At 41.4% G+C, this 26,600-nt stretch overlaps 1 protein-coding gene across 2 annotated transcripts in view; it reads right to left on the reverse strand.

The window, feature by feature from the left end:
* Positions 1–26,600, reverse strand: part of LOC143487564 (ras-related protein Rab-3C-like) — a 31,141-nt gene that overhangs the window by 3,829 nt on the left and 712 nt on the right. For both annotated transcript variants that reach the window (XM_076986578.1, XM_076986577.1), the window contains exons 2-4: positions 25,757–25,966; positions 1,486–1,604; positions 391–515 (exon numbers count right to left, since the gene is read on the reverse strand). In XM_076986578.1, the coding sequence (XP_076842693.1) occupies positions 391–515; positions 1,486–1,604; positions 25,757–25,966 (454 nt within the window). The remainder of the gene's footprint in view (positions 1–390; positions 516–1,485; positions 1,605–25,756; positions 25,967–26,600) is intronic.

Below are 26,600 nucleotides of genomic sequence, written 5' to 3' on the forward strand. Positions count from 1 at the left end.
AATAATTTTTCATGTTCTCCTACACTAATGGCCTATGTAAGGACCTGTTTGGGAGCACTCGCCACCATCTAATTAGACGTGTTTAATTAAAGCCTGTGAGCATTTTCCATGTGCTGCGAGTTATGTGGATGTACGATACAGTAACCGAAGGCATTTTTACTCCCCAAACATGGAAAAAAATCTTATACGTTTATATACCAGCTCATAAAAGTGCGTGTTACCACTCTATAGTAGTTAAAATCCATTACATTCCATGGCTTCTGGAGCAGAAAACACTTCAGGTCAAAGACTGGTAGCTGATTGGCTATCATTACCTAAAACAGACTCCTCAGAGGGCTGATTGGTACTTTGGAGAAATAAGGCAGGCTCTGCTGGTGTACATGGACATACCTAGCTGTTCAGCAAGTAGTCTGCCACTCCCCACAGACACCACCCTCTCCTCTTCCATGTCACACTTATTCCCGGCCAGGATGACTTGTGCATTGTCCCAGGAGTACGTCTTTATCTGGGTCGACCTCAATACAAAAACAAGAGTCTCAACTCAACTCAACTCAGCTTTATTTATATAGCACTTTATAAACAGTCAAGGCCGTGCCAAAGTGCTGTACATAAGAATATAAACAATTAAAAGGACATAGCACAAGGTATGTAACCACCCATGAATATAGCATGTTAAGAAATAATACAGTATAAAAACTAGGAGTGTATGTGTTTGAGTGAAATCTCACCCACACTATGGCCTACATTATATATCACCACCTAAAGAATGCTAATACCGCCCACACACTGGGGCATCTGCAAATTTTAAAACACTGTATGCAGAACATTATTAACTCAGCTACACACACACACGTACGCAAGCACGCACACGCACACGCACACGCACACGCACACGCACACGCACACGCACACGCACACGCACACGCACACGCACACACACACGCACACACACACACACACACACACACACACACACACACACACACACACACACACACAGTATTTTTTCGCTCTGCTTCCTGGGGTCTTGCTTAAAAAAGTCTGTTCGCTCCAGTAATCAGCACCATAGTAACCGCCATGCTGGCCCTGAGCAGACAGCTGTGGTGTGGATGTGATGGGAGTCCAGCTGTGTTGCCGTGGTCACCGCAACATGTCCCTCTTCATGTTCTTCCATGTTGCTAGCGGTAACTGCTGTAACGCTCACAGCTGCATAGCTGCATGGTCCTTTTCCCACAAAGATAAAAACAGTAACACCCTTGCAGTATCAGTAAAAAAAAAAGTTCTCTGCTTGCACCAGCAAATACGTTTTTGGTCTTTCTCAGTGTTCTGTCACCCTTGTCATTTGGTCAGTGACTCATTCACACTTCCTACAATACACACACACACACACACACACACAGACACACACGGAGTACAGATGTTAGTGGGGAGATTCACGCCATCATTTCCGACACGGACACACATACAGCGAGGATGCCCACTCACCAGTCCTGTACCGCACTGAATGATTCCTCATTGGTGATGTCATACATGAGGATGAAGCCCATGGCCCCGCGGTAGTAGGCAGTCGTGATGGTCCTGTAGCGTTCCTGTCCTGCTGTGTCCTACATGCATGTATGAATCACACACACACACACACACACACACACACACACACACACACAATTTTTTTCTCAGGTTAAACATAAATAAACATGACCAAATACACTAGACAGCAATTGTTTCTGGTTTTAAATAACCCCACAGAACAAGTGCAGCATACCTGCCACTTGACCCAGCCTTCCAGTCACACTCACCCAGCCTTCCAGTCACACTCACCCAGCCTTCCAGTCACACTCACCCAGCCTTCCAGTCACACTCACCCAGCCTTCCAGTCACACTCACCCAGCCTTCCAATCACACTCACCCAGCCTTCCAGTCACACTCACCCAGCCTTCCAATCACACTCACCCAGCCTTCCAATCACACTCACCCAGCCTTCCAATCACACTCACCCAGCCTTCCAGTCACACTCACCCAGCCTTCCAGTTACACTCACCCAGCCTTCCAGTCACACTCACCCAGCCTTCCAGTCACACTCACCCAGCCTTCCAGTCACACTCACCCAGCCTTCCAGTCATTTTAAGAATGTGCACCATGAGCTGCAGACATAGGAAATGGTCAACAGGAATGACTTACAGAGAGATGCTAAAGGTCATTGGTCACTTGACAGAGGTGTTTCTATGTGTCTATGGAGGATTACAATACTCATGCCCCAATAAAAAACAAACAAACAAACAAACAAATTTGTGTTCAAATTACAAGCATATGTTCAGTATAAATAATGTAAATGTGTGGTTAACTTAATGGTGAAAAAAGGAAATGGACACAGACAACTACCTTACCAAGATTTTCATACAGGTGATACAAATAATCCAAAATGTAAGCTATAAAAAGAGCAGCTAACAGTGAAGGCTGAAGGCTGATTGACCATGGCATGCCCATTTGTAGAGAATCCAGTAGATGAGGGAGCGTGTATAGTGTGCAGAGCATTCATGCTACCAGCTCCAAGGTCATTCCAGGACAGGACAGATCCACCTGGCTTTCCAGATGACTACTTATTTGTTCAGAAGACACAGTATTATATATCTTTGTAAATTATTGGGGCCATATATTGAGAAGACCACTAGACGTAGTAAAGCTCTTACCAAAACCCAAACGGTCTGTATCTCTTTGCGCTTCTTTGCCAGTGGCGCATTTCTGTACAGCGTTGGGGATTCAGAACATCTTAGTAAGGCAACGGTCTGCCGCGAGATTCGAAAGGTTTGCCTTGCGCTTAAGTGCTTCCTTAATATATTCATCAAATTCCACAATGATGGGGCGGTCTTCTGCAGGAGTGAGGGCTGATATATGAGGCCCACCACCAGTAGCAGCAGTAGCAGTTTTCTTTTTGGTTATTTAATATGGTGTTTTACCTTTTCCTGCACATTGAACTAATCAACTGTACTTACCATTCTGGAGTATATTTTTATATTTCACCTTGACCTGCTGCCACATTCTCTTCACCCCGTTCATGTTACTTCTAAATCAGGAAATTATTAATTAACATTATTAATTAACACTTTTAAAATGCCAATGAATGGATTAAATTATATGCTCACGCATTTAATCTGTCTGCAATATTCTGACAGACAGCTTATCTGGCTTTATAAATACAGGACGTGTTGCCTTTCTTCGTAATAATGTATTTATATTCCTCATACAGACGTATAAGTAGCTCATGTTCAGCAGAAGAGAAAAAAAGCTGCTCGTTCCTTCAGCTCTTTCGACATTTTCTTGCCTTTTCGAATATCGATTAGTGAGGCTGTGTAAATACTGTGTGCACGCGCATGATCGCCGATTACAAAAGCCGGGCTTGAATTAGCGGGAACAGGTTGAGTCTGGATTTCGTTAGTGGAACAGAACTAGATGGAAGTTAATTGTTTGGCTAACTCAAGCGAGGCTCACTCTAATAAGCCCCGCTTTCGTGAGCTCGCTTCGTGGAATAGCCCCCTGGACCCATACAATTGTAAAGCTGCTTTGTGACAACACATTGAGCACATTGAGCTAATGGATATAACCCGATTACAGGATCAACTCCAGCTCTTTTGATGTAACGATTTACTTTTGATCAGCAGGCATGAAAATGTACATAATGTCAATGTCCAGTTGTCTCTAGAATTCATATTTCAAAGGCAAGTTTGACAGCTGTCCACATAATGTGATTTGGCATAAATTAGCTGTCTTTGGTCCAAATAAAAAAAATTCGGACAGGGTTTCTGCTATTTGACTGAAAGATATCATATGCTGGAAAAGTTCTCAGTGTGGGATTTGAACCGACTACCTCTATGTGCATTGTCGACTTCATCCTACATTGCCATAACTACTGAATCATAGAAGTGATCAAATCCTAATTTGAAAGGCTATTATAAATTAAGGTTCTTGTGCTGTGTGCCAAGTTTAGTGCAAATTGACCTTTCGGGGGCTACAGTACAAAAAATTATGGCTAAATTGGTATGGCCATAATCTGTAGGCTCTGAAGGTCAATAATTATCAAAAACAAATGTAGATTTTTAATTTTCACCTTGGTCCATTTTCCCCATTATATGATTGTGGCCATGCCATATGACCTATATGGCTATAACTCATAAACCATGTAAGAGATCAACTCCCTACTCGGAAGTTGGTAAAGCAAGGAAAAGTTGATTTTTACCTTCATACTTGAAAGATTTTATAGACTGAGGCCCTTGTGAGGTACGTAAAGTTTGGTTCAAATTGGCCTCTTGGGGGCGCTACAGTACCCAAAAACCTAAGAAATAATAAAAACTTGCGCTGCAATTAGGGTTGCAGCGGTATCTGGTTTCACAATATACCACGGTATTACAATGCACAGTTATCATACCGTGTGCGTTTGCTTATTACCGGTAAAAGGCAAGCCAGCTGAGAAACTCACCCGCGCATGCGCAACTTCGCTCCGGTTCAGCTCAGCACACAGCGGTGAGAATGACAGAAAGTACATCAGACTTAACAATTTTTTTTACAAAAAAAAAAGGCTAAACTAAAATCAGCTGCGAAAATGACAATCGCGGTGGCTCCGCCCGTGCGCGAGGGCCTCTCGCGCTGTCGATTTGCGAGATCGTGCACCTCTCGAATTTTGTAACTTTGCGTGCGCCGCGCCTCAGCGCAATGAACAAAGTCATGTTTACAGGGTTCATACACCTTTAAAAGGTGGAATTCAAGCACTTGTACGTCACTTTCAAGGTCCATTTCAATATTTCCCAGCATGTTAAACTTAATTAAGTTAAATATTTATACATATACTCGAAATGATTCGAAATAATTTGCTTTTTTATCACATTATTTAATGGTTGTTTATTTTCAAAACGCCCAATCTTCATGTCTTGACGTTCTCTCATGTTTCGTCCTGGAATTACAAGAGGCTCGTATTTGTTAACGTAATATAAGAGAACTGTTCAGTCAGACAACTATTTGTTGTGAAACGAAGTAGTTACAATTTCAAGCATTTTAGTATGGTAGCCTAAATTCCAGCATATTTCAAACCTGAAACACAAAGCAACATTAAAATTCGTCAGGTAAATGTTCCTTCCCCTGTTTTTGAGGGGTGTTTCTTTATACTACCACATATCGTTTCAGACAACACTGCAAAGAATGTGACGCGCCAAGTATAAACGCTGTGCGGAGTCACGCGCTATGGTCACTAGTGAAAGTATAAACCTAGCTTTTTAAGGTCCTTGCTTTCACTGGATGTGAAAGACGCCATTAATTTACATGATTTCATTTTCAAATTCTGACGTGCCTGTTTTTCATATGTTAAAACCAGACTCTATCTAAATTGCTGTTGTTGTCATGGTGACCAGTGTTGGCCAGAGGAGGATGGGTTCCCCCCCTGAGTCTTGGTTCCTCTCAAGGTTTCTTCCTCATGCAAAAAAAACTAGGGAGTTTTTCCTTGCCACTGTCGCCCTTGGCTTGCTCACTGGGGGCTAGGACTCTGCACTTGTAAAGCTGCTTTGTGACAACAACTGTTGTAAAAAGCGCTATATAAATAAAATTTGATTGATTGATTGATTGACTGTGTGAAAGCCTTAAAATAGAAATCTCTATTGTGAGGATCATGTCAGAAATAAATCCTCTCTTTCTGCTGTATCTGGTTATATTCCAACTTGGCAGTAAAATGGACGTTTACAACAGTTGTTGATATTAAATAATTTAAACTTAAATACCATATTTTCCAGACTATAAGTCGCACTTTTTTTCAGAGTTTGGCCGGGAGCGCGACTTGTACTCCGGAGCGACTTATAGTCCGGGAATTATGGGGTACGCATATTGAGAAACGGCCATGGTAATTTCACATGTTCATTAGTTTCACGCTGCAAGAGGGCGCTCTAGTGTACCTGCTACTTCTGTACCACTGAAAATTAAAAAAGAAATAAAAAAAAGTTTAAACATTAAAAAAATTACAACTGAGAAGGGCTGAAAAAAATGCCAGCTAAAAGATTAAAAGAAAATCATATTCTGCAGATTACAAGCTGGAAGTTTAAAAACGGTAATCGAGCAGCAGAAAGAAAGTTCAGAGTGAGCGAGAAACTTGTGAGAACTGGTGAAAAGCGGAGGTTTCTCTTACTGCAATGAGAAAAACTAAAAAAACTAATCGTGGGCTAAAAGCTAGGTGGCCACAGCTAGAGGAACGAGTTCGCACATGGGTGCTTGAACAACGTGCAGCCGGGAGAGGCTTGTCAACAGTGCAGTTGCATCTCCATGCCCATGTAGTTGCCAAAGAGATGAATATAAAAGACTTTGCGGGAGGACCTTCTTGGTGTTACCGCTTCATGCAACGCAACCGCCTGTCTATCAGAGCAAGGACAACAATGTCCCAAAAACTGCCAGCAGACTTCCAAGCCAAGGTCGACCGTCTTCGTAAATTTGTTGAAAATCATGTAACTGAGCATAACATGACACCGAATCATATTATTAACATGGATGAGGTCCCCCACGTTTGATATTCCCATGGGCCGAAGTGTAGCGGAGAAAGGGCAAAAGAGTGTAAATATAGTAACAACTGGTCATGAGAAATCACACTTCACAGTGGTGCTGGCATGTTGTGGAGATGGATCAAAACTGCCACCAATGGTCATTTTCAAACGAAAAACCATGCCAAAAATCCAATCCCCCTCAGTTGCCGTCGCCGTGAATGAGAAAGGGTGGATGGATCAAGAAATGATGAACTTATGGCTTACGAAGTGCTACACTAAGCGTCCGGACAGCTTCTTTAGAACACGCAAAGCCCTGCTTGTGATGGACAGCATGCGAGCGCACATCACGCCATAGTTCAAAGATAACTTAAAAGTTTTCAACACCATACCCGCCATCATCCCTGGAGGCTTAACTAAAATACTCCAGCCACTCGACATCTCCGTGAACCGCAGCTTTAAGGCAGTATTGCGTCACCTGTGGGAGCAGTGGATGATGGATGGAGAGCACAGCTTCACGGCAACCGGGAGAATGTGCCACGCAATGTTCTCTGAAGTCATTGAATGGATCAGCAAAGCATGGGCTTCCGTGAAAACCGAAAGCATTCTGCTGGGATTCAGAAAGGCTGGAATAATTAAAAATACAACTGACGACGAGTCTGACAAAAGCAACGAAGAGGAGGAAGCGGCGCTTCGTCCACCTCCGGAGTTGGCGGAGTTGTTTATAAGTGACACTGAGGATGAAGAGTTCAATGGATTTTATGATTTGGAGTGAGATAAACTTTGATAAAAATTGTTTGATTATCGTGTTAGCATGTTCGTTATAGTTTGTTATCATTATCCGATACCTCTGTTACCTTAACTTGGATTTTATTAAATAACCTTATAATTCACTAAAATTATATTATTTCATTACTGTAATATCAGTATGATAGTTTTGGGCTCCATCTGCTGGTCAAATACTGGAACTGACTGAAAAGTATAGCTTACATGAAACACCACACACACACACACACACACACACACACACACACACACACACACACACACACACACACACACACACACAAGCTAATCTCAGCATGTGATTTAGTGCTATGATCTAAATAATTTTGCCAATACAATTTCTTTTGATCTTTTTGGGCCTTTATTGCCTTAATTGAATCTTTTTTTTTTTTTTTACATTCATTTTTTTATGCATTTTTTCCACTGAAACAGCTTCTTTCACTGTTAGATCTTGTCAGGGAAATTTGCTAATGTAATTTAAGATCACAAAAGAACATTATGATTTAGTACATGTCCATCTGACTAGCAGAAGAACTGTGATTGAGGTTGATGTTCAGTGATTCATTTTTAATCATGTCCTTGTTTGTGTGTAACCGGCATCAGGAGAACATGTAGAGACAGAAAGTACTATATGTCTGCCATCCCTCTGTTGACCATCAGCTCTTTCTGTGTTCTGCTAGAAACAATAAAGATCCATATTAGGAGGAATACACATGTGAGACCAAACAGTAAAGATCCATATTAGGAGGAATTCACATGTGAGACCAAACAGTAAAGATCCATATTAGGAGGAATACACATGTGAGACCAAACCGTAAAGATCCATATTAGGAGGAATACACATGTGAGACCAAACAGTAAAGATCCATATTAGGAGGAATACACATGTGAGACCAAACAGTAAAGATCCATATTAGGAGGAATACACATGTGAGACCAAACAGGACAGATCCATATTAGGAGGAATACACATGTGAGACCAAACAGTAAAGATCCATATTAGGAGGAATACACATGTGAGACCAAACAGGACAGATCCATATTAGGAGGAATACACATGTGAGACCAAACAGGACAGATCCATATTAGGAGGAATACACATGTGAGACCAAACAGGACAGATCCATATTAGGAGGAATACACATGTGAGACCAAATAGGACAGATCCATATTAGGAGGAATACACATGTGAGACCAAACAGTAAAGATCCATATTAGGAGGAATACACATGTGAGACCAAACAGTAAAGATCCATATTAGGAGGAATACACATGTGAGACCAAACAGGACAGATCCATATTAGGAGGAATACACATGTGAGACCAAACAGTAAAGATCCATATTAGGAGGAATACACATGTGAGACCAAACAGGACAGATCCATATTAGGAGGAATACACATGTGAGACCAAACAGTAAAGATCCATATTAGGAGGAATACACATGTGAGACCAAACAGGACAGATCCATATTAGGAGGAATACACATGTGAGACCAAACAGGACAGATCCATATTAGGAGGAATACACATGTGAGACCAAACAGGACAGATCCATATTAGGAGGAATACACATGTGAGACCAAACAGTAAAGATCCATATTAGGAGGAATACACATGTGAGACCAAACAGTAAAGATCCATATTAGGAGGAATACACATGTGAGACCAAACAGTACAGATCCATATTAGGAGGAATACACATGTGAGACCAAACAGTAAAGATCCATATTAGGAGGAATACACATGTGAGACCAAACAGTACAGATCCATATTAGGAGGAATACACATGTGAGACCAAACAGGACAGATCCATATTAGGAGGAATACACATGTGAGACCAAACAGGACAGATCCATATTAGGAGGAATACACATGTGAGACCAAACAGGACAGATCCATATTAGGAGGAATACACATGTGAGACCAAACAGTACAGAGCCATATTAGGAGGAATACACATGTGATACCAAACAGTACAGATCCATATTAGGAGGAATACACATGTGAGACCAAACAGTAAAGATCCACATTAGGAGGAATACACATGTGAGACCAAACAGTAAAGATCCATATTAGGAGGAATACACATGTGAGACCAAACAGTACAGATCCATATTAGGAGGAATACACATGTGAGACCAAACAGTAAAGATCCATATTAGGAGGAATACACATGTGAGACCAAACAGGACAGATCCATATTAGGAGGAATACACATGTGAGACCAAACAGGACAGATCCATATTAGGAGGAATACACATGTGAGACCAAACAGGACAGATCCATATTAGGAGGAATACACATGTGAGACCAAACAGGACAGATCCATATTAGGAGGAATACACATGTGAGACCAAACAGTAAAGATCCATATTAGGAGGAATACACATGTGAGACCAAACAGTAAAGATCCATATTAGGAGGAATACACATGTGAGACCAAACAGTAAAGATCCATATTAGGAGGAATACACATGTGAGACCAAACAGTAAAGATCCATATTAGGAGGAATACACATGTGAGACCAAACAGGACAGATCCATATTAGGAGGAATACACATGTGAGACCAAACAGGACAGATCCATATTAGGAGGAATACACATGTGAGACCAAACAGTACAGAGCCATATTAGGAGCAATACACATGTGAGGCCAAACAGTAAAGATCCATATTAAGAGGAATACACATGTGAGACCAAACAGTAAAGATCCATATTAGGAGGAATACACATGTGAGACCAAACAGTAAAGATCCATATTAGGAGGAATACACATGTGAGACCAAACAGTAAAGATCCATATTAGGAGGAATACACATGTGAGACCAAACAGTAAAGATCCATATTAGGAGGAATACACATGTGAGACCAAACAGTAAAGATCCATATTAGGAGGAATACACATGTGAGACCAAACCGTAAAGATCCATATTAGGAGGAATACACATGTGAGACCAAACAGTAAAGATCCATATTAGGAGGAATACACATGTGAGACCAAACAGGACAGATCCATATTAGGAGGAATACACATGTGAGACCAAACAGTACAGAGCCATATTAGGAGGAATACACATGTGAGACCAAACAGGACAGATCCATATTAGGAGGAATACACATGTGAGACCAAACAGGACAGATCCATATTAGGAGGAATACACATGTGAGACCAAACAGGACAGATCCATATTAGGAGGAATACACATGTGAGACCAAACAGTAAAGATCCATATTAGGAGGAATACACATGTGAGACCAAACAGGAAAGATCCATATTAGGAGGAATACACATGTGAGACCAAACAGTAAAGATCCATATTAGGAGGAATACACATGTGAGACCAAAAAGTAAAGATCCATATTAGGAGGAATACACATGTGAGACCAAACAGGACAGATCCATATTAGGAGGAATACACATGTGAGACCAAACAGGACAGATCCATATTAGGAGGAATACACATGTGAGACCAAACAGTAAAGATCCATATTAGGAGGAATACACATGTGAGACCAAACAGGACAGATCCATATTAGGAGGAATACACATGTGAGGCCAAACAGGACAGATCCATATTAGGAGGAATACACATGTGAGACCAAACAGGACAGATCCATATTAGGAGGAATACACATGTGAGACCAAACAGTAAAGATCCATATTAGGAGGAATACACATGTGAGACCAAACAGGACAGATCCATATTAGGAGCAATACACATGTGAGACTAAAACAACATACTGTGCATTGGGACATGTTGTGCTTAGGATATCCATAATATTGACCCGCCTGCGCATGTGGTATAAAGGAGATTGGACTGCCCTCTCTCCTCAGAGTTCTTGTTCTAGACGAGACTCTCAAGCTTTTTTACTTTTGTAATAAAACTTTTAACCACGTCCGGGTCCTCATCTATTTTCAGGAAATTTCCACAACAGTCTAAAATACCTTTTGGGCCTCTCATTGCCTATTGAGGCCAAAATGCCTATTCCTGTGTGAACCCACAATCGCCGCTCACAATTGTATTATATATTATATTATTATATATCAGAGGTGGGACCAAGTCAGTGGTTTGCAAGTCTCAAGTAAGTCCAAGTCTTTATCCTCGAGTCCCGAGTCAAGTCTCAAGCAAAGACAGCCAACTCAAGTCAAGTCTCGAGTCAAGACAGGCAACCGTCAAGTCAAGTCCCATTTCAAGTCCTTTCGAGTCTTTTTCTTTTTTACAGGCACCAACGCTTTACGAATGCTACGCTGATGCATTTCTTTACTCGATTTGTTGGTGTCCGCCAGCCAAAAGATGACAGATCATTTACATTTTATCTTCTCTTAATTACATAAATGTACTTAAACAAGAATGTTTCGTTTTCATTTTACAAGAAAATAGCAAGCTTCATCGTAAGCAAGATGCTGTCATTACGAATGGTTATTCTAAACATTTGGATAAAATGTTTAAATATAGACTAATAAAAGGTTAGGGTTATTTTTTCATTGTTTTCTGTTATTGTGGGGTCACGGTGTAGGCTACTATTGTTACCTGGAGATTCAGTGGGGTCACATGTTCTGATGGCTGCTGTCAGAATTGGTCATATATTGGCTCGTGGATACCAACAAAACGAGTAAAGAAAGTGCATCAGCGTAGTTTATGTAGCATTCGTAAAGCGTTTGTGCCTCTGAACAGAAACTGTGAAATAGCGCCCCCTGTGGTCACAAAACTCGACGGTCACAGAATCTGGTGTAACGCTGGTCTGCGTCAGAAGGACGGAAATGAAATTAATGGGGCGCACTTTATAAATATTAATATGCGTTTTAGATTTAGATTTGGGGTAAAAAAAATCAAGTCTTTGCAAGTAAACAGGTTCAAGTCCAATTCAAGTCCCAAGTTATTGATGTAAAAGTCCAAGTCAAGTCTAAGTCTCTGAATATTTTTTCAAGTCAAGTCAAAAGTCTTAATATTAATGACTCGAGTCTGACTCGAGTCCAAGTCATGTGACTCGAGTCCCCACCTCTGTTATATATTATAATGAAATCATAATATCATAATTAAATCCAGCATGAAACAAGGAGATGATTTTCAAAGTTGTTCAGGTAAGATAGAACAGTATCCTGCATACAAAAACCCATGGATCTGCTGTCCCGAAGATCCACACAACACGGACCAGTAGACTGAAGCTGGGGCTCTTCATCAGCTCAAAGACAACACTGAAGGTAAAAATCAACTTTTCCTTGCTTTACCTATCCAGAGTCGCCATTGTCACATGGTCCCGTCCCCCTCCTGTCAGTCATGTCTTTTGTCTTGTTCTCTGTGGTGTTTGTGTGTTTTATTTTGAAATTCCTAGTTGTCTCTGACTTCACTCCCCTGCCTTGTTCCCCCCCCCCCCCCCCTCGTTATTGCTTTCTGGTGTGTCTTGTTTGGTTCCTTGTTTGGTCAGTGTATTCAAGTCCTGTGTTTAGTCTCTTGTGTGGTCGGTTATTGTAAGTACCACTTGTTTGTATGCTTTTTGCGATCTTTTTCATCAGTGTCATTAATACTTGCCTGTATGTACTCCCTGTTCTGTGTATTTGCATTCTCTTTTAGAAGTACTTAGTGTGATTTTGTTTTCTCTAGTTACTTGCTTGTTCATGTCTGTTTTTCTCAGTCTGCACTTGCGTCCAGCCGGCTCTTCCAGTTCCTTACAGCTATGGTGTTTAGTCTTGACACTAACATTACAGGACAAGGGTCCATTACAGGACAATCTGTATTGTCTGAACATTTTAAATGTCTGTTTTTCAATCATTTCTCATAAATGGCCTTTCTGATGACTGTCCTGTTGCAGTTCAAGGTTCCTCTCCCCGTTGCTTCATTATTAAACCTGAATGTTTTATTCAGAAGAGTAACTCTTCTCACTGAATTTCTAACGGCTAAGAAAAGTAACTCTCTGAAATCTGTGTGAAGATACTTTCCTTCATATATTGAGAACACAATTACTATTTCTATGGTGACTTCTGTTAATCATTAATTGTGCTTCATTCTGAGATTTAGTACCCATTTAACAAGAATTATTATGAATATATAATTATCATATTAATTAATAGTAATAATTCACCCATAACCCATACCATCAACATTCACAGCATCCAATCAACCAAGCACGGAGAATGTAGAACCCACCCAGACAGGAACTTGAACCAGAGACATTAGCACTGAGAAGTGAGCATGTCAACCACTAGGCCATGCAGAAAAGAGACTTTACCCAAAAAACCTATAAAGAAACAAATAAAGCCTCATCTGGCTGCTGGCAGTAGTGCTGCAGCCAGATTCACTGTGCCACCAGACTGAACACTGCCCTCTAGTGTGCAAGGAACCATGACAAATATGGGCATTTTTCCCTGCCACAGTGGAGCTCAGGCAGCCGGGAACGGTCTCCTTATCTGACACGGACAGCTCCAGCAAACCGCACTCGTGCGCGTGCGCACACGCGCGCACACACACACACACACACACACACACACACACACACACACACACACACACACACACACACACACACAGGCCTACCTGTGCTAGTACACACATGGAGGACAAACTTCTCTGTATCTTCTCTTTTATAGCACTGGGAAAGAGGTCTCATTACTGCAAACAAAACTGCTGATAAGGTCCTGGAACACCCCCCATACTACAGCACCACAGAGCAGTTCTCCAGTAACAGTCCTGCCCCTAGCACGGAGCCCCACCCCTGGCCTCTGTAGTACTGAGTATGCTCCTGGAAGCTAAGTATGAGCTCTACAACAGAAGCAGTCTAGAAGAGCCAGATACCACAATTATGCATCAGTGACTTTAAGTGGACACAGAAATAAATATTTGGCAGTCAAAGTCAAATTTGACCAAAGTGCTGATTCATTGTGGGTTCTGCTGAGCTCTGAGATGAGGATGATATTTCTGGTTCCTGCTGCAACCCTGCCCTTGTCATTGGCTGTAAAATAGAAGTAGTGTTGCTCATGTGATTATTCTGCAGATATATGTGCATCTGTGTTATTGTTCAACACTTACAGAAGATGAAGCCTTCTGTGACTATTCGCTTCGCTTCTGCATATTTAAATACCAATCTAACACCAAGTAAATCAGATAATTTAAGGCAAATACAAGGAATACTTAGCTTTTAAGCTATTAATAATACATATTGCCTTATTGAAAAAACAAAAACATTACCTTGTGATTGTGAAATGCCTTGAAATACGTTGTAACATGGGTGAATATAGGTAAATATAGGTGATATAAATATAGGTGATATATATATATATATATATATCAAATCAAATATATTTGTATAGCGCTTTTCACAACACTCAAAGCGCTTTACAGGATTTACAAGGTTAACAATACTATGGGTCCAGATCCCTAATGAGCAAGCCAAAGGCGACAGTGGCGAGGAAAAACTCCCTATGATGGTGGGGATTAGGAAGAAACCTTGGGAGGACCAAGACTCAAAAGGGAATCCATCCTCCATTGGGCGGCCCGTTAACACACAAATTACACAAAACCAAACTATACAGATGAATACACAAGTCACACACAAATCACACAATATATATATATATATATATATATATATATATATATATATATATATATATATATATATATATATATACACACACTTATTGTGTAATTTGTGTATATATATATATAATATATTTATTGTGTAATTTGTGTGTGTGTATATATATATATATATATACACACACACTGCTCAAAAAAATAACACATCCTAGATCTGAATGAATGAAATATTCTCATTGAATCATTGAATACTTTGTTCTGTACAAAGTTGAATGTGCGGACAACAAAATCACACAAAAATCATCAATTGAAATCAAATGTATTAACCAATGGAGGCCTGGATTTGGAGCCACACACAAAATTAAAGTGTAAACACACACTACAGGCTGATCCAACTTTGATGTAGTGTCCTTAAAACAAGTCAAAATGAGGCTCAGTATTGTGTGTGGCCTCCACGTGCCTATATGACCTCCCTACAACGCCTGGGCATGCTCCTGATGAGGTGGCGGATGGTCTCCTGAGGGATCTCCTCCCAGACCTGGACTAAAGCATCCGCCAACTCCTGGACAGTCTGTGGTGCAACGTGACGTTGGTGGATAGAGCGAGACATGATGTCCCAGATGTGCTCAATCGGATTCAGGTCTGGGGAACGGGCGGGCCAGTTCATAGCTTCAATGCCTTCATCTTGCAGGAACTGCTGACACACTCCAGCCACATGAGGTCTAGCATTGTCCTGCATTAGGAGCAACCCAGGGCCAACCGCACCAGCATATGGTCTCACAAGGGGTCTGAAGATCTCATCTCGGTACCTAATGGCAGTCAGGCTACCTCTGGTGAGCACATGGAGGGCTGTGCGGCCCTCCAAAGAAATGCCATCCCACACCATTACTGACCCACTGCCAAACCGGTCATGCTGAAGGATGTTGCAGGCAGCAGATCGCTCTCCACAGCGTCTCCAGACTCCAATGTGCTCAGTGTGAACCTGCTTTCATCTGTGAAGAGCACAAGGTGCCAGTGGCGAATTTGCCAATCCTGGTGTTCTCTGGCAAATGCCAGCGTCCTGTGGACGTCGGGCCCTCATACCATCCTCATGGAGTCGGTTTCTAACCGTTTGTGCAGACACATGCACATTTGTGGCCTGCTGGAGGTCATTTTGCAGGGCTCTGGCAGTGCTCCTCCTGTTCCTTCTTGCACAAAGGCGGAGGTAGCGGTCCTGCTGCTGGGTTGTTGCCCTCCTACGGCCTCCTCCACGTCTCCTGGTGTACTGGCCTGTCTCCTGGTAGCACCTCCAGCCTCTGGACACTACGCTGACAGACACAGCAAACCTTCTTGCCACAGCTCGCATTGATGTGCCATCCTGGATGAGCTGCACTACCTGAGCCACTTGTGTGGGTTGTAGAGTCCGTCTCATGCTACCACGAGTGTGAAAGGACCACCAACATTCAAAAGTGCCCAAAACATCAGCCAGAAAGCATAGGTACTGAGAAGTGGTCCCCACCTGCAGAACCACTCCTTTATAGGGGGGGTCTTGCTAATTGCCTCTCATTTCTACCTGTTGTCTATTCCATTTGCACAGCAGCAGGTGAAATTGATTCACAATCTGTGTTGCTTCCTAACTGAACAGGTTGGTTTCACAGAAGTGTGGTTGACTTGGAGTTATATTGTGTTGTTTAAGTGTTCCCTTTATTTTTTTGAGCAGTGTATATATATATAGCTTTGAGTAAATGTACTGTACTTAGGCTGGTTCACTTGATTGATTACAGATGCAGAACACTAAGAGTGAATATTGCAAACCATCTGTAATACTGGTAAATGTAGCCATAGCAATAACAGCAATACTTTGAAATGTCTTCTTTACAAAATGAGTAATGGATCAAACTCTGTAGTTCACTCAAGGTCTGTCAAAAGCCAGTTTGGACACTACATGAGTATGGTAGGCACCTATCCCTCGAGTATATCAGCCTGGTCCCTTGAGTACACCACATCAGCCTGGTAGGCACCTGTCCCTGTAGAACACTGCACACTACAGGTAGGCATCTGGAAGGCACCTATCCCTCGAGCACACTACATCAGCTTGGTAGGCACCCGTCCCTGGGGCAGAAACTGCACCTGCTTCCTGCAGAGCTAACCTTGGCTCATGTGTCCCAGAGTCTCTGCAAGAAGAGACAAACTCACACTGTATTTCTTTCCTTAATAACTTAATGTTTACTTTTCATCCTCCTTGACAGAGTCAGTGCAAGCAGTAATGATGCTCTCCAAAGGGCCACAGTCAAACTGGATCCTAGCAAAGATTGGAAATGACCATCAAGGGAGAAGAGCCAGTATAGTAAATATTATATAAAAAGCCTCTGCTCACACAAACAGCTCCTCTGAAAACAGCAGTTTTCCATTTACAGTCAACAGGTCATTGTTGTTTTACTCCAAGGTCTCTTCTGGTTCACCAATGTGTAGGAGCAACAAGAAGAGGAAGACCACGTTCCTTCCCTGTTACTAAGGTAACGAGGAGGTGAGCAAGCTAATGACCTGGTCCTGCCCACACTGCGTCCATGAGACATGGGTGTCTGGAGCAGGTTGAGGCGTTTTTAATCGATCCCAGTGTGTGGGCTTCCCTTTATCCTTTCACCAGTAAATTACAGTCTGGCAATCTAAGTGCAGATCTCTGTGCCCTAGTCAAAAGTGTGTCAAGCAGTCCTAGGAAGAAATAGAGAGAGATGCAACAGCCCAAGAGGCCCTTGAAAATTCAGGCAGCGTGCACATCCAGTCTAAACACAGCAGCTGCAATACACAACAAGAAAAGCAGCTTGAGCTACACCAAGCCGTCGCAGCACAATACGTTTCAGATAGTTTGAAGACATGGACGTACATGAATGGGTACATTCAGCCTCAATATCCCCTGAAATTACTGAGCCGGAAACAAACCCTGACCGGGAACAACCCCAGAGCAGGGATCAGCCCCAGAGCAGGGATCAAGAAGCAGGGAAGAAACTGCCATTCCAAGAGCTGCTGCTATACAGAGCTCAGCACCATGGAGAGCTCCAAATACAGAATAGACCAGCACCCTGCTGCAGAGAGAACCGACAGGGAACAGTAGAGTTCTAGGCCACAGCACAGGAAGCAAAATGGAAGACGAAAAGTAGGGAGCCGAGAGACTTCAGCAGCTGTCAGAAAATGTGCATGATGGAGAGATGGGATAGAATACAAGCACAGGAAGCAGATTTTGCAGATTTTTTTTGATGGACAGCGTCTGCCCAAACTGGCAGGTGTGCTTCTTTTCCATCAACACACTTGTTTACTCCTTGGTCCAGCTGAACGGTGATGGCCTCTACACCATGGCAGAAAACCTTATCTGCATCAATATCTCCAAAGCTGTCATTTTATTCTGTATATTCAAACAGCACTGGGTTTTGTTTGGTTACACATCTGTGTAACAGGATCTACTTCTAAAGTGTCAATCTGTAACAAGAAGTCACACAGACATGTGCCTCAGAAAGGCCTGCATTTGACACAGTTCAAGAGCACATACAGCCACACCAATAATAAGATCCTAAAGCCTCCTGCTTTCAGTTATAATGGTGCAATGTGAAAAACAGTGAATCCAGAACACACAGATCTACTCATTTCCACTTACACAAGCTCAGCAGCCAACTGAACCAACTGTCAAAAGAGGACCGGCGGATGCATCTTTACCATATACTGTGTTCCCGGGATCACTTAATGCAGAGGTGGCCAACCCGTCAGAAACCAAGAGCCACTTTTTGTTACTGTGTTATGGCAAAGAGCCACATCATACAGGGACATGTAAATAGTTGGGGGGGTGTAATGGACAAAAAATAAGTATTATATCGCGATCGATCGATCGCCAGTAGTTGGTGAATTAGTAACTCGTGTGAGCGTGTGAAGTTTGCCACTACACTACGTGTTTGCCACTACGCCGGTTTTAAAAGTATTAGCGGCTCGCTAGTCTTGTAAACAAACGCGCAGCACGAAGATGTAGTAGTGTGTCGCCCTCAGAGTTGATGAGGTAACCGGGACACGACACACACCGTTAGTGCAGGTGAGAGCGGACCGGCTGGTGAGCCGCATGAAACCAGGCAAAGAGCCGCAGGTTGGCCACTCCTGACTTAGTGGATCCCAAATCCACTAAAAGGATGCCAACCTTGAATTAAGTCAGGCTTAATGTTGAGCTGTGATTTCTATTTAGCAATTAGTGAAACTACGCAGATGGAAATCTCACTGAATGAAAGGAGGGAGAGCGGAAATGCCAAGCTCAGGTCCACCCACCCCACCATCCCTTGCTCCACCTCCAAGTTTTCTCCCAGCAGGCCGTGCAGTTGAATGAGGCAGGGTAAAAATAGATCAAGATGAATGCTTGCGTCATCGGCTGTGGTGGATGGGATGAAGCCATTTCTGAGAAGCCAGAAAGCAGAGGTCTGGCTGAATGAATTCTTGGGTTTGTTTTTTTCCTTGCCTGGGCGGCAGGAATAAGAATGACTCTGCAACGGTTAGGACATAGGACCGACAAACAGCAGCCTCCAGCGTTCCTGTCTTTATCAGGACAGCAACAGGGAAGAAAGGAAGGATGGTTAAACCAGGCTAGAAATGCATTTTAGAACAACTTTACCACAATATATTTGTGTCATAATTTTGACATATGGTGTTACAGTGTATAGGGCAATGTATGAAAAAAGACAAGTGAACTGGCAAATATACAGCCCTCAACACCACAGCATGGAGCAGTGAAGATATACAGATGGTGTACTAAATAATGAAGATATACAGACGGTGTACTAAATAGTGAAGATATACAGACGGTGTACTAAATAGTGAAGATATACAGATGGTGTACTAAATAGTGAAGATATACAGATGGTGTACTAAATAATGAAGATATACAGATGGTGTACTAAATAGTGAAGATATACAGGTGGTGTACTAAATAGTGAAGATATACAGATGGTGTACTAAATAGTGAAGATATACAGATGGTGTACTAAATAAGGAAGATATACAGATGGTGTACTAAATAATGAAGATATACAAATGGTGTACTAAATAAGGAAGATATACAGATGGTGTACTAAATAGTGAAGATATCAAGTATATCCGAAAATCAAGTGGGCTTTATTAATAATTGGGAAGAGTTCGAGGGCAAGCCTGGTCTTTTAGGCAGGGACGGTGTCCACCCCACCCGGGATGGCGCTGCCCTGTTATCTTGCAGCATAGCCCGTAGTCTGTTAGTTAGTGGGCAGTGTAGTACTAGGAGCTGCTGACTAACCAGAGTCGCGACCACGCCGCAGACTAACGGGCTAAACCGTCTGTCTGCGAGCTGCTTAGAGGCGTCACCAAGATCCCATAGGATTGAGACTGTGTCTGTGCCCCGGGTTAAATTAAATCATAAGAAAATAGTCCGTCCTAAGTTTTTAACTAATATTCAAACTTCACATCCAATTATTACCTATATGACCGATCTGAAAATTGGATAAATTAATATTCGATCACTCAACTCTAAAGCAGTTTTTATGAATGAACTTATAACTGACCAGAAAATTGATATTCTATGTCTAACTGAAACGTGGATTCAATCTGGTGACTATTTATCTCTAAACGAAGCCACTCCTGTGGGATATAGTTATATACATAAACCTAGATTGTCAGGCAGAGGAGGAGGAATATGTATAATATATCGTGATTGTTTAGAAATTCATCAGAAATACTTGGATATCTTTAATTCATTTGAGATGCTGTCTATTAATGTAATTAGTCCATCTGAAAATAAAAGTTCATTTTCCCTAACAAATGTATATAGACCACCAGGGCCTTACTCAGATTTCTTAAAAGATTTCACAGATTTTACAGTAAATTTAGCAGTTAGTAGTGACAAAATAATAATGGTAGGAGACTTTAACATACATTTTGATAATGCGGAGGATCCACTGACAAGGGCTTTTACTTCTATATTGAACTCTGTTGGCATTAAACAAAACGTAGTAGGACCTACACATTATCGAAATCATACCCTAGATCTAATATTAACGCTGGGTATTGACGTAGATAATATAAATATACTCCCGCAAACCGTAGCTATCTCTGATCACTATTTAGTCAAATTTGAGATTCATCTTAACATAAATACCCGCCCGTCTCCTCGGCAGTGTATAAAGCGCTCGATAAATTCATTAACAGCAACACAGTTTATTGAAGCCCTCCCTGATTTAACTGCTCTAGCCCACTCACCATCCTATCCAGGAGAGTTAGATAGTCTAACCAACTGCATAGAGAATACCGAGAATACCTGCAGATCAGCTCAAGACATAGTAGCTCCACTCAAATATAAAAAGACTAGATCTAAAAAACTCGCTCCGTGGTACACTGACCAAACTAGAAACTTAAAACAAATAGCACGTAAATTAGAGCGTAAATGGCGATCTACTAAGTTGGAAGTATTCTACTGTGCCTGGAAGGATACATCATTGACTACAAACGGGCACTCGCTAAAGCACGCTCAGCATACCTAGCCTCACTGATGGTGTACTAAATAGTGAACATATACAGATGGTGTACTAAATAAGGAAGATATACAGAAGGTGTACTAAATAATGAAGATATACAGATGGTGTACTAAATAATGAAGATATACAAATGGTGTACTAAATAGTGAACATATACAGATGGTGTACTAAATAATGAAGATATACAGATGGTGTACTAAATAGTGAACATATACAGATGGTGTACTAAATAAGGAAGATATACAGAAGGTGTACTAAATAATGAAGATATACAGATGGTGTACTAAATAGTGAAGATATACAGATGGTGTACTAAATAGTGAACATATACAGATGGTGTACTAAATAAGGAAGATATACAGAAGGTGTACTAAATAATGAAGATATACAGATGGTGTACTAAATAATGAAGATATACAGAAGGTGTACTAAATAGTGAAGATATACAGATGGTGTACTAAATAATGAAGATATACAGAAGGTGTACTAAATAGTGAAGATATACAGATGGTGTACTAAATAATGAAGATATACAGATGGTGTACTAAATAATGAAGATATACAGACGGTGTACTAAATAATGAAGATATACAGAAGGTGTACTAAATAGTGAAGATATACAGATGGTGTACTAAATAATGAAGATATACAGAAGGTGTACTAAATAGTGAAGATATACAGATGGTGTACTAAATAATGAAGATATACAGACGGTGTACTAAATAATGAAGATATACAGATGGTGTACTAAATAATGAAGATATACAGACGGTGTACTAAATAATGAAGATATACAGATGGTGTACTAAATAATGAAGATATACAGATGGTGTACTAAATAATGAAGATATACAGACGGTGTACTAAATAATGAAGATATACAGATGGTGTACTAAATAATGAAGATATACAGATGGTGTACTAAATAATGAAGATATACAGACGGTGTACTAAATAATGAAGATATACAGATGGTGTACTAAATAAGGAACGCTCCTTCCCACTGTTGTAACACTGCTGAAGCCTTAAAAAGCACCACGGATGAAATAACTTGCCCCGTGGAGATGAAGAAATGGGCCGTATGCTGAACAACTGGGCCAGGCTGCATATACGGCTGCCCTTCAGTAACTTACAGCATTTCTGCTGGTTCTACATGGTGCTAGGACATCAAGTGTGACATTTGATTGGCCGACTCGGCTCTCGTGGGGTCCAGTGAACCAAAATCTCACTGGCCAGCGATAGGCGTGCAGTGGGGGCCATGCTGCAGTGACGCAACACACCATCAAATGGCAGAGTGGCACCAAAGGGAAAGAATGATGTCTCATCAGGAGTACCATTCTCTGAGTGGTGCTCAGAGCTCAGAGTCCTGCCCCCATCTCTGGAGCAAAAGGCTTAGAGCTGCCACTGTGGTTAGATGGGAGCCCATGGTGCGGGGGGTGGGGGCGGAACCACAGGCAAGAGCCCCTTCACAGATGCACCACATGCTTGTCAGCCAATCACAGCACCCTGAGCATCAGGTCAGCAAGGCCCAGCAATTTCTACAGCTATGTGCATCTATTCAAGTTTTGGATTCATTTGGTAGTCTGTCTGCCATATGTAATATCTTGATAAGGATGTACTACAAAAACTTCAGTGAAACATCACACATTTGAACGTTTACATATGATGCAATTCAAGAGCATTTACAACCACATGACATGTACGATTAAAAACCTCCAGCAGTGTTTATAACCACTGAAATAGACACACACTACCTGCACTACTGTGTTGAGGGACATACAGGCATCTGTTGCCATATTAGGAATGATCAGGATCAAAGTATTTTAAACAAATTATCCTACTTGTCCTGGAAGGAATTAATTTCTAGGTGAGCTAGGCTAATTATTGCAGGAATGCATGTTTGTCTGAAATGCCACAGAAAACATTTACACCAGCCTGTTTCATAATACCTGTTTGCCATAGCATTTACAGGCTGTAATGAACTCAAATTGTGCTATTAAGTGTGATGCTTTTTCTGTCATGCTTTTTTTAACAACTACACTACAATTAACTGATCTATAAGTAAGATCAGTTAATAAGATTGACGTAATTACATCACAACATTGTACTAAATAGGCTGGAGACACTCACTGGCATAAGAGGTCAAGCACTCTCCTGGTTCAGATCCTACCTGACAGATTGTTACCAATGTGTACTTGTAAATAACGAATGTTCAGAACATAAAAAGGTAAAATATGGTGTCCCACAAGGATCTGTATTGGGCCCCATATTATTGTCATTGTATATGCTACCGCTGGGGACAATCATTAGTAGGCATGGTATTAGCTTCCATTGCTATGCAGATGCTACTCAGTTGTATATATTTTCTAATCCGGATTATATCAATACTACTCTCAAAATTGAGAATTGCGTCCAGGACATAAAAAACTGGATGGCATCTAATTTTCTTCTACTAAATTCTGATAAGACTGAGGTGTTGATTCTTGGACCCAAAGCTACTAGAAGCAATTGTTCTTATATTCCTCTTACCCTAGGTGGATTTTCAGTAACACCTACATCTACCGCAAAAAGCTTAGGTGTCACTATTGATTCAGAGCTTTCATTTCACACATATATATGCAACGTCACTAAGGCTGCATTTTTCCATTTACAAAATATTGCCAAGCTGAGACAGTTATTTCTTTAGCTGATGCAGAGAAGCTGGTCCATGCTTTTGTCTCGTCAAGATTGGACTACTGTAATTGTCTTCTAATTGGATGCTCTAAACACTCCATAAAGAAACTACAACTTGTACAGAATGCTGCAGCTAGAGTCCTAACTAAGGCTAGAAAATGTTATCATATTAGTGCTAATCTCTCGGCGTTACACTGGCTTCTGGTTAAATATCGAATTGAATTTAAAATTCTTTTGTTGACCTATAAGGTGTTAAATGGTCTTGCTCCACAATATCTGAGTGAACTCATTGCATACTATAACCCATCTCACCTTCTGCGCTCCCAAAAAGCAGGATTTCTCTTAGTTCCAAAAATTTGTAAAACTACAGCCAGAGGCAGAACTTTTTAACCTTTAAAGCCCCTCAGTTCCAGCTCCGATCCGAGATTCTGACACAGTTCCAATCTTTAAATCTAGATGTAAAACCTGTTTAATCAAGCCTTCAGTTAATATTCTACATATAAAGGTGTGGAGCTCAGGTGGCCCCACTCATTGAGTCTTCTGGTAATCTGAGATGTTGATGTTGTCATCCAACCATGTCATGTGATCACTCTAGTTGTGATCATGACTTGGGTGTAAAGCAATGTCTCAGTGAGCCCTTATGACTGTGGTCACCTCCAGGCCCCTCCCTTTAGTTATGCTGCTATAGGTAAACCTGATGGAGCCACATGCTAATCACTGCCACGTGAGCTATGTATGTCTGTTTAAATCGATGGTTGTCTAAATTGATGTTCACATACTCAACCTGTATCTTGGTTGAATGCTTCTACCAAAGACAATTCCATACAAGCACCTAGGACAGGTATCACCAAATGGCGGACCGCGGTCCGGATCCGGACCCGAACGCCGTCCTGTCCGGACCCAATCACATTCCTGATTAACTGGATACGGACCCAAATGCCAAAAAATTTTTAACGGGAGACTATATTTTAAACCGGAGAATTTATTTTTAGACGAGTGTTACGTTCACCACCCATTTGAGTGTTACGTTCGCCCCCCCGCTCAACAACTTTCGTTCGCCACCGCGGACCCGGACCTAAGGTCTGAGCTATCTGCCAAAAATGGACCGCGGAAAGATTTAATTGATTACCCCTGACCTAGGAGATGGTCTGGCTTGCCAGTGAATGTGCCAATGCCGTGGTCGGATGTGCCATTGCCGCAAGAGGACGTGCTGATACCAACTCCTACCTGAGGCTCACCATCTGCATTGAAGAGACTGTGACTACTCGGCCTAGAATTAGAACTATAACTATAGAACTATATTTGAACTATAAATACGGACTTCTGATAGCGGGCCACCCAATGTAGGATGGGTTCCCTTTTGAGTCTTGGTCCTCCCAAGGTTTCTTCTTAATCCCCGCCATCATAGGGAGTTTTTCCTCGCCACTGTCACCTCTGGCTTGTTCATTAGGGATCTGGACCCATAGTATTAATATACTTTGACTTTGAATCTCGATAATACTGAATGATGCATGCTATGCTACACATGCAGTACATGAAATGAACACGATCAGCCTTCAGGTTTGATGTAAACCACAACAAGTAAACTGCAGTCTAGAATAAAGAGCACCTACAGATGTGATTCCATATGTGTTATTTCTCAGAGGTTTACAGAGCCTGACTAGTCGACAAATGACGCGGAGGAGTTTGTAGCCACTGTGAATGACACCCTTGCTATCTCCAGGAGTTTATGAGCCTCACTCACCCATATCTGAAGCTTGATTCTCTTGTCATTTTTGTAGACGGTTTTGACTTTGAAATCAATGCCGACTGTGCTGACAAACGCCGACGTGAAGGAGTCGTCGGCGTAGCGGAAGAGGAACGACGTTTTCCCAACACTGCTGTTCCCAATGATAAGCAGTTTGAACATGTAATCGAAGTTCTGATCGCCACTTTCTTTCTGTGTCGCTGCCATCTAACCAAAGGGAGAAAAAAGAGCCGGCTGCAGTGCCCTTCATTACCTCACAGCATTTCAAAGTGGATTTCATCAGAACCATTTCATTAGCATTTTAACTTGTATGATCATTACTCCAATGGTAATATAAAGAATAAAAAAATTAAAAGGTAGTACTGTGTACTTGTTTGTCAGATAACTTGAAAACAAGGTTTAAACTAAATACTGTCAGAGAAGATGGCCTGCCATCTTCATGAAATATAAAAAAAGATTATTTCACTTATTCCTTCTGAACTTAGTACACCTGCCATCTACAGAAAGTGACCTTAGGTTCTGTCCAATAATTAAACAACACATCAGAAACCATTAAGATAAAAATGTCTATACTGCACTCCTTAAGAGAACCGGACTTGATATTTAAACGTAGGTTAACTTAACATCAAACTGTTAGGTTAAATGGGAAAATATTTAATATACAATATACGACTGAAAAAAAAACGATATTGCCACCATCACGTCGAAGGCATGTTACACAGAATTCAAGCTTCACTCAAAGCCAAGCGCTATGGCCGTAATATCCCCCCACCCCAGCTTAGCCGACGGAGAGATGATTTCTATTCATTTCATTTTGCTATAATTTTGTTTTCGTTTTCAC

Source organism: Brachyhypopomus gauderio, unplaced genomic scaffold (genome assembly GCF_052324685.1).
Source record: "Brachyhypopomus gauderio isolate BG-103 unplaced genomic scaffold, BGAUD_0.2 sc47, whole genome shotgun sequence".
NCBI classification, from domain to species: Eukaryota; Metazoa; Chordata; class Actinopteri; order Gymnotiformes; family Hypopomidae; genus Brachyhypopomus; species Brachyhypopomus gauderio.